Source organism: Gopherus flavomarginatus, chromosome 8, assembly GCF_025201925.1.
Source record: "Gopherus flavomarginatus isolate rGopFla2 chromosome 8, rGopFla2.mat.asm, whole genome shotgun sequence".
Taxonomy (NCBI): Eukaryota; Metazoa; Chordata; order Testudines; family Testudinidae; genus Gopherus; species Gopherus flavomarginatus.
The window spans coordinates 19,164,717-19,179,704 of NC_066624.1; the positions used below are offsets into that span (position 1 = coordinate 19,164,717).

General features: G+C 40.1%; 1 protein-coding gene across 2 annotated transcripts in view; it reads right to left on the reverse strand.

The window, feature by feature from the left end:
* Positions 1 to 3,255: 3,255 nt before the first annotated feature.
* Positions 3,256 to 14,988, reverse strand: part of DCX (doublecortin) — a 112,358-nt gene continuing 100,625 nt past the window's right edge. For both annotated transcript variants that reach the window (XM_050966216.1, XM_050966217.1), the window contains exons 7-8: positions 9,432 to 9,526; positions 3,256 to 4,395 (exon numbers count right to left, since the gene is read on the reverse strand). In XM_050966216.1, coding sequence (XP_050822173.1) covers positions 4,339 to 4,395; positions 9,432 to 9,526 — 152 coding nt within the window. In that variant the 3' untranslated portion in view covers positions 3,256 to 4,338. The remainder of the gene's footprint in view (positions 4,396 to 9,431; positions 9,527 to 14,988) is intronic.

The window sequence follows — 14,988 nt, forward strand, 5'->3', positions numbered from 1 at the left end:
TTAGGGGCTTCATGCATGTAAATCGGAGACTAGATTAGCTGCTCTGGTGGTAGAGCTGGAGAAGCTCCACAATTCACACTAGCAGAGTGGCTGGTCCATACACTTTAGGATCAGATATTAACAAAAAGTTTCAGAAGGATCTATAATTTCATGCAGTACTCTGTGGGCCTGATTTTCTACACACAAAACTGCCACTGACATTGCTCGCATCCTCCTCAATGTGGATATGCCTTGACATATGCATTCATACTGCTTAATATGTATAGACACTGAAATAGACCAGGCACAGTGTAAATTACAGATAGAGCTATGTAATACATAATGCTTACGATTCCTTCATGTATCGTTTTCAAACAATGCAGTCATAGTGACCCTGTCTCTGAAAACACTTAAAACAGCCTCATATGGGAAATCAGACAGCGCTTGTATAATAGAATATGGCAAATCCTTATATCCTGAGGAGTTTTGTGTGTTTATAAAAGAAGAAAAAAATTAGAAGTGAATGCTGAAGTTTATCATGGCATTACTATAGTCTGCTCCAAGTAACTCAATTTGACTGGAATTGCTGCAGTAGTATGCTACAAGTAATTCATAATTCATCACAATTCAGAAAAGCACTTAAGCATGTGCTTAAGTCCCACTGAAGTAAATGGGATTTAAGCACATGCTTATAAATAAGCACATGCATACATGCTTTCCTGAATCAGGGCCATCCATATATTGAAATTACTAGTATACTGTCTATAATTCTTTTCTTTTTATCTTCCAGGGATCCTGGAAAAAGCCTAGCACCATATGGACGCTATTCCACATGCATTTCTGTACAAGTACTCATGCAATATCAGCATTCACACAGACTAACTATGTGTTGCTTCTGAAATGTTCACTGATCTCTACCTATAGTCCAGGTATCTCTACCTGGAGAAATGCATCTTAAACCTGGGAGTATGACCTCTTACCCTGTGTTACTTGTGGCTTTTGCTCAACTGAATGGCTATTATTTTCCATCTGAAGAAAATGCTTTCTTCTATTAGGCCTTTGTAAATTCCCTTGCTGAGGCAGCGTGTGCTCAAAAACAATCATCAGGCTTGGTCCCGAAGAACCCTTCCTCATGTGAGTAGTCCTTGAGCATGGAAAACTCCTCCCATGAGTGAGTATTTGCAGGATCAAGTTCTCAGACATGTCACTTTAAGTGCAATTCCCAAAGAACACCTGTAACAGTTCTTTAGAAAGTTCCACTAGCAGGGTTTTTTGGTTTTGTTTTTGAATTATCTAAGCACTGTTCATGACAGATGGAAACCTATCTACTTCTGCTTAAGCTACCCATATAGTAGGTTGTCCAAAGTTCCATTCAGTCTTTGGGTTCCTGCTTTGTCTCATGCAAACTGATTTTGACAGATCCTGGAGAAGAGAAACTGAGTTTTCTGATGGCTCTCTAAGCACCATACAGTAGTGCTGTCAGTAATATGACTCATATCTGCTTATGGATATAAGAAACTTGGATTTCCCAGTGAGCTATTGATAAGTGTTCTGAACTGCTGTAAGGACGTCCTAGATTTATTTTTCGGTGCTAGTCTCTTGATGCCTAAACTGACAGGGATTGGGAAATGAGTGGCAAGACACTCAGATCATGGATGGGGTGGGAGCATATTGTGTCACTCAAGTGACCATTCTTCTGCCTCATTAAGAAGCATCATTGTCACTGCAGAACTGCTTAGTCATCTTTAACAGGTAGGATGGTGGCTACCATTCAGAGCCTTTAGGAAGGCCCTGGGGGAAAACTGGGGATCTTCAAGATTCCTACCAGAGAAGATAAGAGGAAGCCAGTTTCCATTGTGCCAAAGGTAAATTTGACTTCTCAGTATAACACAGGCTGTAGTCAGTAGTATTGTTGGCATAATTAATTTGTTCTATGATGCCTTTATACTTAAAGAGCCATTTTTCAAGAATGGCTTCTAAAATAGCATCCAATAGATCATACATCCAACCATCAGCCCCTAAAATAACCAGGTTTGTGTCCACAAATAGTAAAACCTTGCAGTTATGTAGCACCTTCCATCAGTGGGACTGAAAGCACTTTACAAACATTAATGGACATTCGGCCTCACAAGCCCCTGTCAAATAGAGCAGTTATTATCTTCATTTTACAGATAAATATATGGAGGCACCAAGAAACTAAGAGACCTGCTCCAGTTCATACACCAAATCTGGCAGAGCCAAGAGCTGAACTAAGATTGCCTGACAACACTCCTGTGCTTTGTTCACAAAACTGTCCTTCCCCAACAAGAAGCTTTAACCAGGAAAGAACATGAACCCTCGTCCATCTGAATTGAAGTAAAATATCTTAATACAATAGGTCAAATGGGCACTTAACCCCGAAGTGGTCAGAGGGTTACACATTTAAATTATGTTTTTCATGGGAATGAAATGATTTCTCATGCAACATTGTGGGTGCAAATAATTGTGGGCTCAATATTGTAGGTGCAAATTTGATGCAAAATAACTCAAGCCTCTGGGTTACTCCAACGTTTGTTTTGGATCATCTCACACGTGACTCTTTTTTCTTCTTTTTTTAAAAAAAACCACCTTGCATTATACACAACATCATAAAAGATGCAGCCAGTACAGAGTGTTAATGGTAGCAATGGAAAAAACAAAATACATGGAATGGCATCCTGGCACAAATGAAGAAAGAAAATGGTGTCATCCTATTGCCAAGCATTCGGGTAGCATCCAATACCACAACTTCATAGTTCATTCTAATGACTGGGGATTGCAAGGACATAAAAAAATCTGCATATCTGCTGAAACAAAGTAAAAATAAAAGCAAAATCAACAACAACAAAAGGTTTGTTTGCATGTACTGTACCCAGGTAAAGTTTTGTAGTAGTCAGGTTCACTGAAAGAACTAACCTATGCCAGTAAAGCCTAAGCATAGTAAAAACCACCAGCATTTTGTAAATACATGAACTTTGCATCCTGCAGGAGTCATTAGTAATTAGTAAAAGTGAAAGGTTTCTCTAAATTCCATGCCAGTTCGTTTTCCCCCCGATATGAGTTTCTTAAAATACGGTTTTTGAATATCACAAAATTCCATTTGTAATATAATTGGAGCATCTGGCCATAGTTAGGGGTATTGAATTGTATAAACCAAAAATGCAAGTTTAAATATTACAAGAAAACTATCAAAACATTCATTATTTCGAGTTGACTTCTCTTCTGTTTGGCAGTGATGACATGATTTCTAAACACAGGTTATTACTGTTTTGCAGTTGGCTTTTCTTTTTTTTTTTTTTGTAAATTTTTCTGAATGTGTTTTTTAAACAAAAGAAAATCACCAGCTTTTATAAAAAAGGAGCTTGAATACTTACTCCCAAAACACAGATACAAGTTTTTTCGTTTTTTTTTTTATAAAAAGTGTATTGGTTTCTTGCTACAAAAAGCGATCTAAAGGTGTCAGACCTGAAAACAAATTCTCACAGTGTTTTCAGTGTTGGCTGTTTACAAGGCATTAATATTATAAGCAGAGATAGAGAGATACCATATGGCAGGTATAATAACTTGATATCAGCCAGCATTATCTTTGGGTTACATGAGAAACCTGGTTCACCACCCAGCTGACGTATATATATCTTTGCTTAGTTATTAGAAAATGACCCAATACATAAATTTATAATGTAATTACTGTGCTATAAAAACTTTACTTAGCATTTTATGCAGCATTTCTGAATCTTGTCCAAACTCCTGTGTTTCACATTCTGCTGGCATCTTAAGCATCTTTTACCAGAGCAACAAGTCATCTCTCTCCCCATCCTTCAGCAACAGAAATTGGTGCTAGACAGCATGCAGGTGCTAAAACCAGGGATGCAAAATTAGAAGCAGATCTGCTTTCAAAGAGCTGCTAGCATTCATCAGCATTTTGAAAAGGTGGAGATTAGTATTTGTTTTCTTTTAGTTTTAGAATTGATCAGCGAAAGATTTATTTATGTACTTCTAGTGGGAACTGTCAACTTTTCTGCAGTTAACAGTAAACTCAAGAACTTAGAGCAGAAGAAAAGCACTGAAGTACAGGGGAAATGCATGAGATAACTGGCGTCAGATTGCTGGCAATGCCCATTTCGCATATCTATATAATTACTCAGAAGGATGGTATCACTCTATCCCTATTAGTTGATAGGTGTCGATTTGTGGCACGGAGGAAAAAACACAGAAAAAAATGACATATAACTTTGTGTCCTTTGATTTGAAAGTACCAGTCACCTATCTGCTTCTTTTGGCAGAAGTACTGTACTGTATCTTAAACATAGCTTGTATACGGACAATTAGAATTGTGTTCCTTTACATGGAATCTCCAAGGGAATCAGAGTCATCCAAGGACAGAGGCAGGTACAAGTCCTGTAAGAGGAAAGAAGAAAGTGTTAACTCCCACAATCAGTTTCCAACTTCACCTTATAGTAAGGAGACAGCTCTATGATTCAATTCAGTGGAGTACCACTTTCAAGGTTGAAGTCTTCTTCATGGGACTTCAAATGGACAAACCTATTGTCTAAGGAGTTCAGGACTGAAACCATGGCAGATTACATGCACGGTGGAGCAGGAAGATCTCAATAACAAAAGGCAGTGGTAATTTGAGAAGAACCTTTTAGCCACTTTTCACTCAGTGTCAATCTGTGCTAGATTTTGCACAAATCAATAGAATCTTTTGTGATACAGGTCAGCTTCAACCTAGGTCCAGAGTCTTACCTTTATTTATCAGAGGGGTAGCTGTGTTAATCTGGATCTGTAAAAGCAGCAAAGAGTCCTGTGGCACCTTATAGACTAACAGACGTATTGGAGCATGAGCTTTCATGGGTGAATACCCCATGCATCTGACGAAGTGGGTATTCACCCATGAAAGCTCATGTTCCAATACGTCTGTTAGTCTATAAGGTGCTACAGGACTCTTTGCTGCTTTTACCTTTTTTTGACAGCTGCCCCTATGCAACTTCTTTAGAACACTTGTCTCTAGAGCAGTGAGAGGGATATTACATGCTCTCTCAGATGTTCTTTATTGTAAGCCCATAATAATTATACATGAATTATTAGATGGCTTTAAAAATTAGTCCAGGCTACCACATTTGGCCCTGGCTCTGGATATGAACTCCAAAGTTCCTAGTTTAGGCTTTGATCTGGTCCCACCTCCTAAAAGGTCCCATATGGATCCATGTATTCAAACTATCACTAAAGAAGGCTAAAGCTCTGCTTGTTCCTTACTGAATGCTGTGTGATGCATAGAGAGGGGCTATTATCAAAACACAGAAAAGCACAAAGAATTTTATGGGGTGAGGGGGATCTATACACACCTCAAGCCTCAAAACACTGGTTGGGATGGGGGATTTCTTAAGGGAACAGATAAAAGGGAAAGATAAAGCTCTTTATCAAGCACTAAATAGCTCCGGAAATAAAACAATGACACATCAAAGTTCTAAAAGGTTACATTCACGTCTACGGTTAATTCAGTGGAGAAGCCTGTTGTTGATCAGCTCTGCCCTCAGTAGTAACAGTCAATTGTAAATTTTGGATGGGAATTCACTGGAATGGTCCAGAGCCAACTAGACAATAAACATAAACAAAACATTAAACAAGGTGAGTTTATCATTTTAGTTATAAGCCTGGGGGGGGGACCCCAAAGCCTACAATATTTGAAAAGTTTTTTCATATCCTTGATTACTGAGGTATAAAAGGGAGCCTTAAAGACCTGAAAAATACATGAACAACTGCTGTGTGCAGGCTGTGAGCCAGGAGCTGCTCCCCATGACACAAGTGACTGATTGTTACTTAACCCCTGCTACTTTCACCAGCAAGAGGTATTTTCTACAGGGATTGTGTGATTGAGGAAGTATTCATACAGCACTAGTAAAGATCAGGCATTCTATAGGAATTGCTAAGAGCTACTTTTGAAGCCTATGCCTTGCACTTTGCACACACATCTGACTGTACCAGCAGAAGAGACTGTGCACTTGTTTTGTATGTACTAACACCCATATGTACAGGGAAATGCCCTTTTGCATGCACTAAATTGATTCACACACACTTTGGCAGCCACAGTCAGCTGCATGTGAAAAAGTGAGAATGCAAATTCAAAGAGCAGACTCAGCCTGGCTAAAAATTTGGTATTAAGGACCCAATCCAAAACCCACTGCCATCAAAGGGACCCTTTCATTGACTTCAGTGGGGTTGGGATCAGGCCCTAGAAGTCCATGCTGAACATGCTCATTTCATCATAACAATGTACATTACAATAACATTAAGGATCTGACTGAAATATGCACAGTGCCAAGATTTTCAGACGCTGGTCTCCACCACAGGCTTCCACAGTTTCACTGGATATTATATATGCCTAAGGTGTAGGGATCTCTGGGGAGTCCTGCTTGGGTGGTACGACTCCACTGTCCCAAACCAGGAGCCATGCCTTAAGGTCCTACATGCTATGTAGTTCCATTGATTTCACTGGGCTTTTATTCAGACTCATAATTACTACAGGCCAGATTTTGATCCCATTACTCATCCTGATTCTCAGTCAACGACCCTAATCCTCAAATAGGGACTACTCAAAAAATAATGCACCACTCAAAGTGAGTAAGGATTGCACAGTCTGGCCCATAATGAGCAATGGGAGTCTTTTCATTGGCTTAGTCAAATCCTGACTAAGCTGATTTTCAGACCTCATTGTCTTATGATTATTCCAAGGTTTTGTTTTCATTCAGCCCCTCTAACGCAGGCTCAAACTGCCAGGGACATTTGTTTATTCAATTACATTCGAGTGCCAAAAGTAGGGTGGTGTCCGTAATTTAAAAAAAAGGACTTTTTTTTAATTTGTTCGCTCCCGGCCTTTAGCAATGGGGCCACACAAACCTGAAAATCTGAACCTGTTCAAGAAACGTGCTCCCGAATACATCCACATTACACCCCAAAGTGCTTTATTTCCACCAGCTTAACCCCTCCATGCCATCAAAGGTCAATTAAAAGGTTATATCCATTACTAGTGACTGCCTCTGCCATGTTGATCTTGTTGCATACTGAAGCGTAAGACTAGCCCTCAGCCATGAGGAAGTAAGGAGGCATGAGGAATGTTGATCATTGTTCTTCTCTACTAAGAAACCCACCTGTTTTCAATAAAAAAGTTTGTAGGAAAATCCTTACCATTCCTCTGATTTCAGAAAATGCACAGCAGCAATTTAACCAAGTAACTGCCTAATTCTTTTGTAGGGCTCTCTCTGAGAGCTGGAGACTATCAGAGAGATAAAGAAAACCACCGGCGACTGGAGAGCAGAAGAGTCAGGTAATGAAGAGGACTGTTTATTTCAAAGGAAGATCTAGGATGAAATCCTGATCCAATTGAAGTCAACGGCAAAACTCCCATTAACTTCAATGGGTCTAGGATTTCACCCCTGAAATTAACAATTTCACCCCTGAAATTAACAATTTATATTGAGTGAGGACACCTTGGAGAAGAGGATACCCAGTCTGTGGGGTAGCGTAGCCCAGAAAAGAGATCAGAGGAAGCCAGTGGGAAAGACAAACTGGATGCAGTCAAAAGGGTGGCTGAGCAGCAGAACCAGTTACTATGAGTGCTGAGGGACCCTTTAACAAAAGATCCACCTGCGGTCATAGATGACAGCACCACAAGTTCACAGATATGTAACAAAACTCCCTTCTGCCCTTCCGATGACATGGTAAATGAGAGGATGTTACCGGGAAAAGCAGTCATTGCACCAGAAAGGAATTATCACAGAATGTAATTACACAGTAATTCGTAGCCTGTAAAATACTGCATGACCTAAAGTTATTGTTTTTTAAATTTCCTTATAAGGCAATATTAGGTTCACTACTGAGACATGCACATTTCTTTCATTGTGTAGAGTTGCCAGCACTTTAGGCTTTTCAAGATAGAAAGGGGTTTGCTTGAAGAACATGCACATCACCACACTAGAAACTATTTCAGAGTGATACAGTTTAAAGGCACAATTATCCTCTCTGATCCACACTGGGGATCTATATCCAGGGTCATTCTCTCTGTCTCGAAAATAGAGGGCATGGATCAGTGACCTATGGCCCATCCTACCACTACACCCCAGAGCCATGGGTTTAAGTCACAGAAAGGTTGGTTCAGCCTCTTCATCTGTCTGGGGGTTATAAACGGAGTTCCATGCAGTTTTGTATGTGATCTTAAAACCAACATCTTATCTCTACAATGGGGACATTAAGGATTTCATGACACTACTTGTAAGAGCAGGAATTTGCCACAAGATCTTTGGCCAAAATGTAATTTCCTCCTCTCCCCTCCCACCCAGAGTTATACACCACCCACCTAAAGGTGGATGTATTTCAGCGGTGCTGAAAATATGACATTTGTAAAGAGATTTGGGATCCTTTCAGAATGAAAGGACTTTACAAACATAAATATTGTTATTAAGTAGCTCACATGGAACACCTTCCTATAGCACTGGTAGTCTGGTAAGAACGTCTAATGCAAACTATGTGATACTGAGAACAAGTTCAAACCAACAGCTGAGATCCAACGGTCCCCTAACTTTAGGGAGCTTCTCATCTGGACTCAGTTCTGAATTCTGCAGTTTGGGTCCAGTTTTAACCTGTATGGCAGATTACAGACCTTCACCGGTGGTTAGAGTTTTGCCCTAAAATTTTACAACTACTAGAAATTTGAACTGACAGGTAAGAAAATGCAGCACTGTGTGAATTTAGTGCTAGTGAAAGGTACTGGATTAAGTGCTTAGAAAATGAAGGGCTTTGTTCTGTGTTGAATGTGTAGAGTGAGAATGTCAGCTGTGATTCCATAGGAAATACTGGTGTAACTATGTAACACCCATCCTGATTCTCCATTAACTTTTGCAGCACTGTGTGCAGTGTTGACGAGAGCGCCGATGGACAGTGAGAGGAGCCAAAGTTGTGGGCCTTGCATTTCCTTCTATTCATTTATTCCTTTCAGCAGAGGTTCACAGGGACATACCAATCCTTGATTTGTTGGTCTTGTTCCTGTTGTTCAGGGGAACGGGGAGAGAACGACACGGACCAAACTGACTGTATGTGAGAACAGTCACAAGCCATTCCTAAGGCCAATGCTAAAAGCAGCTGCAGAGGAAACAACCATCTGAAACAGCCCTCACTTCTGTTACATTCAGTAAAAAGCTTCCCAAAGTCAGCGCTACTGACCTATTGCCTTATTAGCCTACGAAGTGCATTTACAGGTACTCACGGTGGATTTTTAGTCTTTGAAAACAGAAAGATTCTAGGTAATGGGCCAGATTCTCTGACGGTATAACCCATGGAGTTACGCCACCCAAGAACGTGCGTTGTTTTAGCCATTTTGTCTCAATGTCTAGGTACATGAAGCTAGGAACAGTTTTAGTAAGGTATAAGAAACGTAATACCTTGTGCTTACGGAGGCTCCCTGGACTGGTAGGTGTGGAGATTGGAGACTGCTTGGATTTGGGTGTAGACAGCTGACTGCTTGATGTTCCATTTGCTGTCATAAAATAAGACAGAAGTCAGCAATGAATTCACAAAGAAAAGCAAGAAGCAGATTATTTCTCTACTTCAGGGAGATGGAAAACATTCAGACTGAACATCTAAAGGCTTCCGTTTATTTTATCTATAATTCAGGCAGGGAACAAAAAATCAAAAGAACAAAATAATTATTCGCTGGATTGAATGTTTCAGCAGTTCTAAATACAGGACATTGCAACAGCTGAGAGGCAATATTTTACTTCATAAATATTATCCCACTATAAAAACCCACTGTAAGACTTCCAGACTTTCAAGCAGTTTAATGCCATTTAAACGATCCAGTACTTTGAGTTATCAATGAAAATCAAAGTCTGCAATGGCCTAGATTGCAACTTTAAATATTATCCAATGAGTTCATACATTCGCTTAAAATGCATATAAAAACTTAATCTCATGAGCCCACAGACTGCACTCAGTGCTAAGGACTCCTGAAGTGCCGGCCACGACGTGGGCACAGACATGGCTACACCGATTTGCTCACTGCTCAAGGCTGGGGAGCGGGCAAGTGCATGGAGGAGTGAATACTGTACCCTCCTGAAGGTGGTGTAATGAGAGTACATTTCCTGTAGCTCCCCTGCAAGGTAGCTTCGCTCTGCACCCAGCACTGGCCTGTGTGTTGAAGCTACAACCTGGCCTTCTGGGTTTTCGTAACCAATAAAGAAAACAAAAATCTTCCCAACTTTTATAAATCATTAAAAAAAAGTAAACTTCATTTAAACCTAACCTCTGAACAAAATGTTAGCAGGTTGGTCTGTGCTGTCTTCATATAGCCTATTAGCAACTGGATTTAATCAAAGTGAAACGGCTGCGGTCCATGCCAGAGACAGCTATTATGGATGTATAGGGTAAATAAATAAATAAAAGTAAACACCAAATTATAGCAAATAACAAACAAAACAAAACACTATGTCCAAAAATGAAATGAGGGAAAGCAAAAATCTTACTGCCAGCAATGTTCTGTAAAGTGGTGCATAACTTTGAATATTATGAAGCATCATGGCAAATATTTCATAAGGATATGTTTCCTTCGTGTGAATTTGGTAATGTTTTTGCTAGATTCTATATGCTGTGCTTCAATTCCAGGGAGACAGACCCTGATTCTGTTCTTGTTCACATGGCTTTTAATGGCACAACTCCATTGGTTTTGGTGGAAGGTAATTCAGAGTCAAGCTGGCCATGTCTAACTATATTATTTTTTGGGGTCATTCAATTCTGAGTAAGCCAAGAAGAAGTAGGCTGGAGACGTTACTTAAACAAGCATTAAATATACATTTCCTATTCAAGTCTACATAAAATCATACCAAAAAACAATCCATGATGCTTATTCCTTCAGTACAATCCCCAAAACTAAAAAATCAAATGTTTTGATCGTTGCTTTCTTAAATGGCATTAAACATTGCTAACGTTCCACATACATACATTAAACAGAATGTTCCTTTGCCAAGAAAACAAACATATAATTTTTTTTTATTAATTTGAAGTTTTACATAGAAGGAAAGAAAAGTACAAAGCTAGGACTGGTCGTCTTCTTATTTGGGTGTGAAACACATTTGCCTAATTTGTGCCCACAGTTACTGTGACTGTGGGCTGGTCTACACTTGAAGGGGGGTAGTCGATCTAAGATATGCAACTTCAGCTACACTATTCGAGTAGCTGAAGTTGAAGTATCTTAGTTCGACTTACCTGGCCGTCCTCACGATGGCAAGTCGACTGCTGAGGCTCCCCCATTGACTCCGTTTACTCCTCCTGCCAAGGTGGAGTACAGGTATCAATTTGGGGATCGATTTATCATGTCTAGATGAGACACGATAAATCAATCCCCAATAGATCGATTACTACATGCCGATCTGGCAGGTAGTGTAGACGTGGCCTGAGAGTAGATGCATGCCAGGATGGCAAAAATTAGGTACTTGGGATTAGTGCATGAAATCATGGCAACTGCGTGTGCAAAGGAGGCATGCAATTGAGCATAAATCTGAGTGCCTAAATTGTCTGAAAATCAGGCCTATACAATTTATAAGGCATAATATTGTGAACAGTGGCAGGCAGGGTATATGGTGTATCAAATTTTAATGATCAGAAAAAGCAGTGAAAAATAAGTGTATAGATAAATAGCATCAAAGTACCTAAAGTGGGAGAAAATGATATTTATACCCAGTTTAAGACTTCTTTATACCTTCAGAGCCTGTGAAGGGGCCTTAGCAGAAATGAGAATTAGGCCCCATATCTATGTTACTTACATATATGAAGTCATCTGGAGTTTTGCCTAGGCAGGGACAGATAGCCTGAGCCTCATCTATGCAATACTAACTCTATATAACAGTTCTGGACCAGCCTAAATAGGATTTGTGGCCTAAATCTATAAGTATATACATACAGTGACCTCACAATCATAGAAATGTATGACTGGAAGAGATCTCAGTAGGTCACCTAGTCCAGCGCCTCCACTGAGGCAGGACTAAGTATTATCTAGACCATCTCTGACAGGGTATTTGTCTAATCTGTTCCCACAGCCTTCCTAGGTAATTTGTTCCAGGGCTTAACTACCCTCACTGTTAGGAAGTTTTTCCAACCTAAATCTCTCTTGCTGCAATTTGAGCCCTTTACTTCTTTTCCTGTCCTCAATGATTAAGGAGAACAATTTATCACCCTCCTCTTTATAACAGCCTTTTATATACTTGAAGGCTGTTATCATGTCCCCCTCCCATCTTCTCTTCTCCAGACTGAACCACCCCATTTTTTCAATCTTTCCTTATATGTCATGTTTTCTAGACCCTTTAATCATTTTTATTGCTTTCCTCTGGACTTTCTCCAATTTGTCCACATCTTCCCTGAAGTGTAGTGCCAAGAACCGGACGCAGTATTCCAGCTGAGGCTGGATCAGCACTGAGTAGAATGGAAGAATTACTTCTTGTGTCTTGCTTACAACTCTCCTTTGCATACATCCCAGAACAATTGCTTTTTTTTTTTTTTGGCAACAACATTACACTGTTGACTCATATTTAGTTTGAGATCCACTGTAAACCAAGCCTCCCTCTCCCCCCTGATCCTTTTCTGAAGTACTCCTTCCTAGGCAGTCATCATTTCATGATGTTTACTCACATAACCTGTCACCCTCATGGCTATTTCTGCTTCTGGACAGAATGCAAAGTTCTGGGATCAGGTTTTTATCACTTCCTAGCCTACTCCTCCTGAGTCTGAAGAAGGACTGACTTAAAACTGAGCAAAGTCTTCAAGATTTGCCCCAGTAGGAATAGACTGCCAGGCCTATATACAGGGCTGATCTCATTCTGATTAATACTACTTTGCAGCCTATGGCTCTCATTTAGCAAAACACAGTCGCATATACTTAACTTCAAGCACATAAGTTCTGCCATTGACTTCAGCGGGATTCAGCTCACATATGTAAAGTTAAGTCTCGGCTTGATCCTGCCCTCACTGAAGTCAGTGGCAAAGCTCTACATTGATTTCAGTGGTGTAGGATAGGCCCTGTGTGTTTACATGTTTTGCTGGATTAAGGCCAATGTGCTCAACACCTTGCAGCATTGACCCATAGGCACATGTCTGAGAATCCATTATGCCTCTCTCTGATTGCCAGCCAGAATTTGGCACCTCGTCTTCATATTTCCATAGGAGGAACAATCCCGGTACTGTATGCACTGTGCTCTGCGTTTCCACCACAACTTTCATTCATTGTTTCAATCCATTAGCATCCTCTGTCAATAGATTCCCTCCATTCATTTCACATGGTTAGTGTAGTAAGGTGTTTTGTGTAACTTCTGTGCTAAGAATGAATCCCTTTTTACGTGGTTTTGTGTTTTGCCATTCAAATATTTGCTGAATGTTTTTCGTTCCCAATTACCACTTTATAATCATAGTGTTTTAAAAACAAAAATAAAATCCTGAGAACCTTTTTGCAACAAGCAGCCTCATAGGGATCTTTACTTCGCTATGTTCACTGTTTGGGGAGGGATAGTTCAGTGGTTTGTGCATTGGCTTGCTAAACCCAGCGTTGTGAGTTCAATCCTTGAGGGGGCCATTTAGGGAACTGGGGTAAAAATCTGTCTGGGGATTAGCCCTGCTTTGAGCAGGGGGTTGGACTATGTGACCTTCTGAGGTCCCTTCCAACCCTATGATTCTATGAAAACTAAAGACTGGAAAAGATCCCTCCCCTATTGAGTGAATGGTGGAGCTGATTATATTAGGCCCAGTAACAATCCAATATGCAGGAAGCAGTGAAAGGCTTTGACAAGCTGCTTTAACAATTGTGGTTGGTGCAAGATTGGGGGAGGGCTCCTGTTCCTCCTTTCATACCACTTGTGCACCTAGGCCCATTTCAGCCTAATTCTCTACTTCTGTGGTTCCTAACTTTCTTGACATTCTGCCTTTGAAGTCCCATTGCTGCTCCATTCCTGCAAAGTCACAATGGCTTCCCCACCCCAGTTTTGAGATTTAGAATTGTAAATTCTTTGGAATTTCTGGTCAGATGCTAGAATAATTTATTCTCCAATGAAGCAATCTTATTCTTAGTCCCTGAGACACTCCTGACCCTCCACTAACTTCTGGGCAGTTGCTTTCATTTCTAAGATGGCCTCAGGTATCTTCTCTATCTACACTTCATCTACGATGCTTTTTAATACCAATTTTAGCAAATATCTTTGGATCAAATTTAGAGATAATGCAAGTTACATGTTAACATGTGGATGTGAGTCCAAGAGTGTCTAAACTGGTGCAACACTCATGCTATAGGGACCAGAAGAAAGTATATGTGATATCAGTGTAGATCTATTTGACTCGCTTCTGACTTCGGCCGTTTATTTTTGTAACGTACATTTGTCAATATCATTTCATCTCTGTATTCGATGATACTCTGAGGGGCTAATAGGTAGAGAGGTCAGGTCACCATTAATAGCCTCTCTTTTCATTACAAATTTGTACCATTTGGGAATGAGATTTCTGTTAAAATACTGGTGTGCAGAGAGCTGGGGAATGGAGTGACCTTACAATTCACTTCAAACCATTCTACAGTAAAAAAGAACTTTTGTCAACTGTATTGGAAAATAGGATAGATTGCCTATTGGCCGTGGTCATTAACTCTACTTCACCTTTGAAAGCTGAGCAGATCAGCGTTTAGAGCAGATGCATAAAAGTTTAGTTTATTAACTATACAACATAAACTGAAGACAATTCAGACAAACAGATTTTAGATCTCCGGCAGGTTTGTTTAGCGGGGGACCTTGGCTTTTCTATTATGTAAGCCGGTGGGTAAAATAGCTCTAACATACTCAGTGTTATCTGGAAATCCAACTCTAACTTTAAAATTGTCTGTTTTTGTACTGTTACCGTTGACCCTGAGACAGAAAGTAAACCCCCTCTTACAGGAAACACACACAAAGAAATAAAATTGGATTTCTTTGCAGT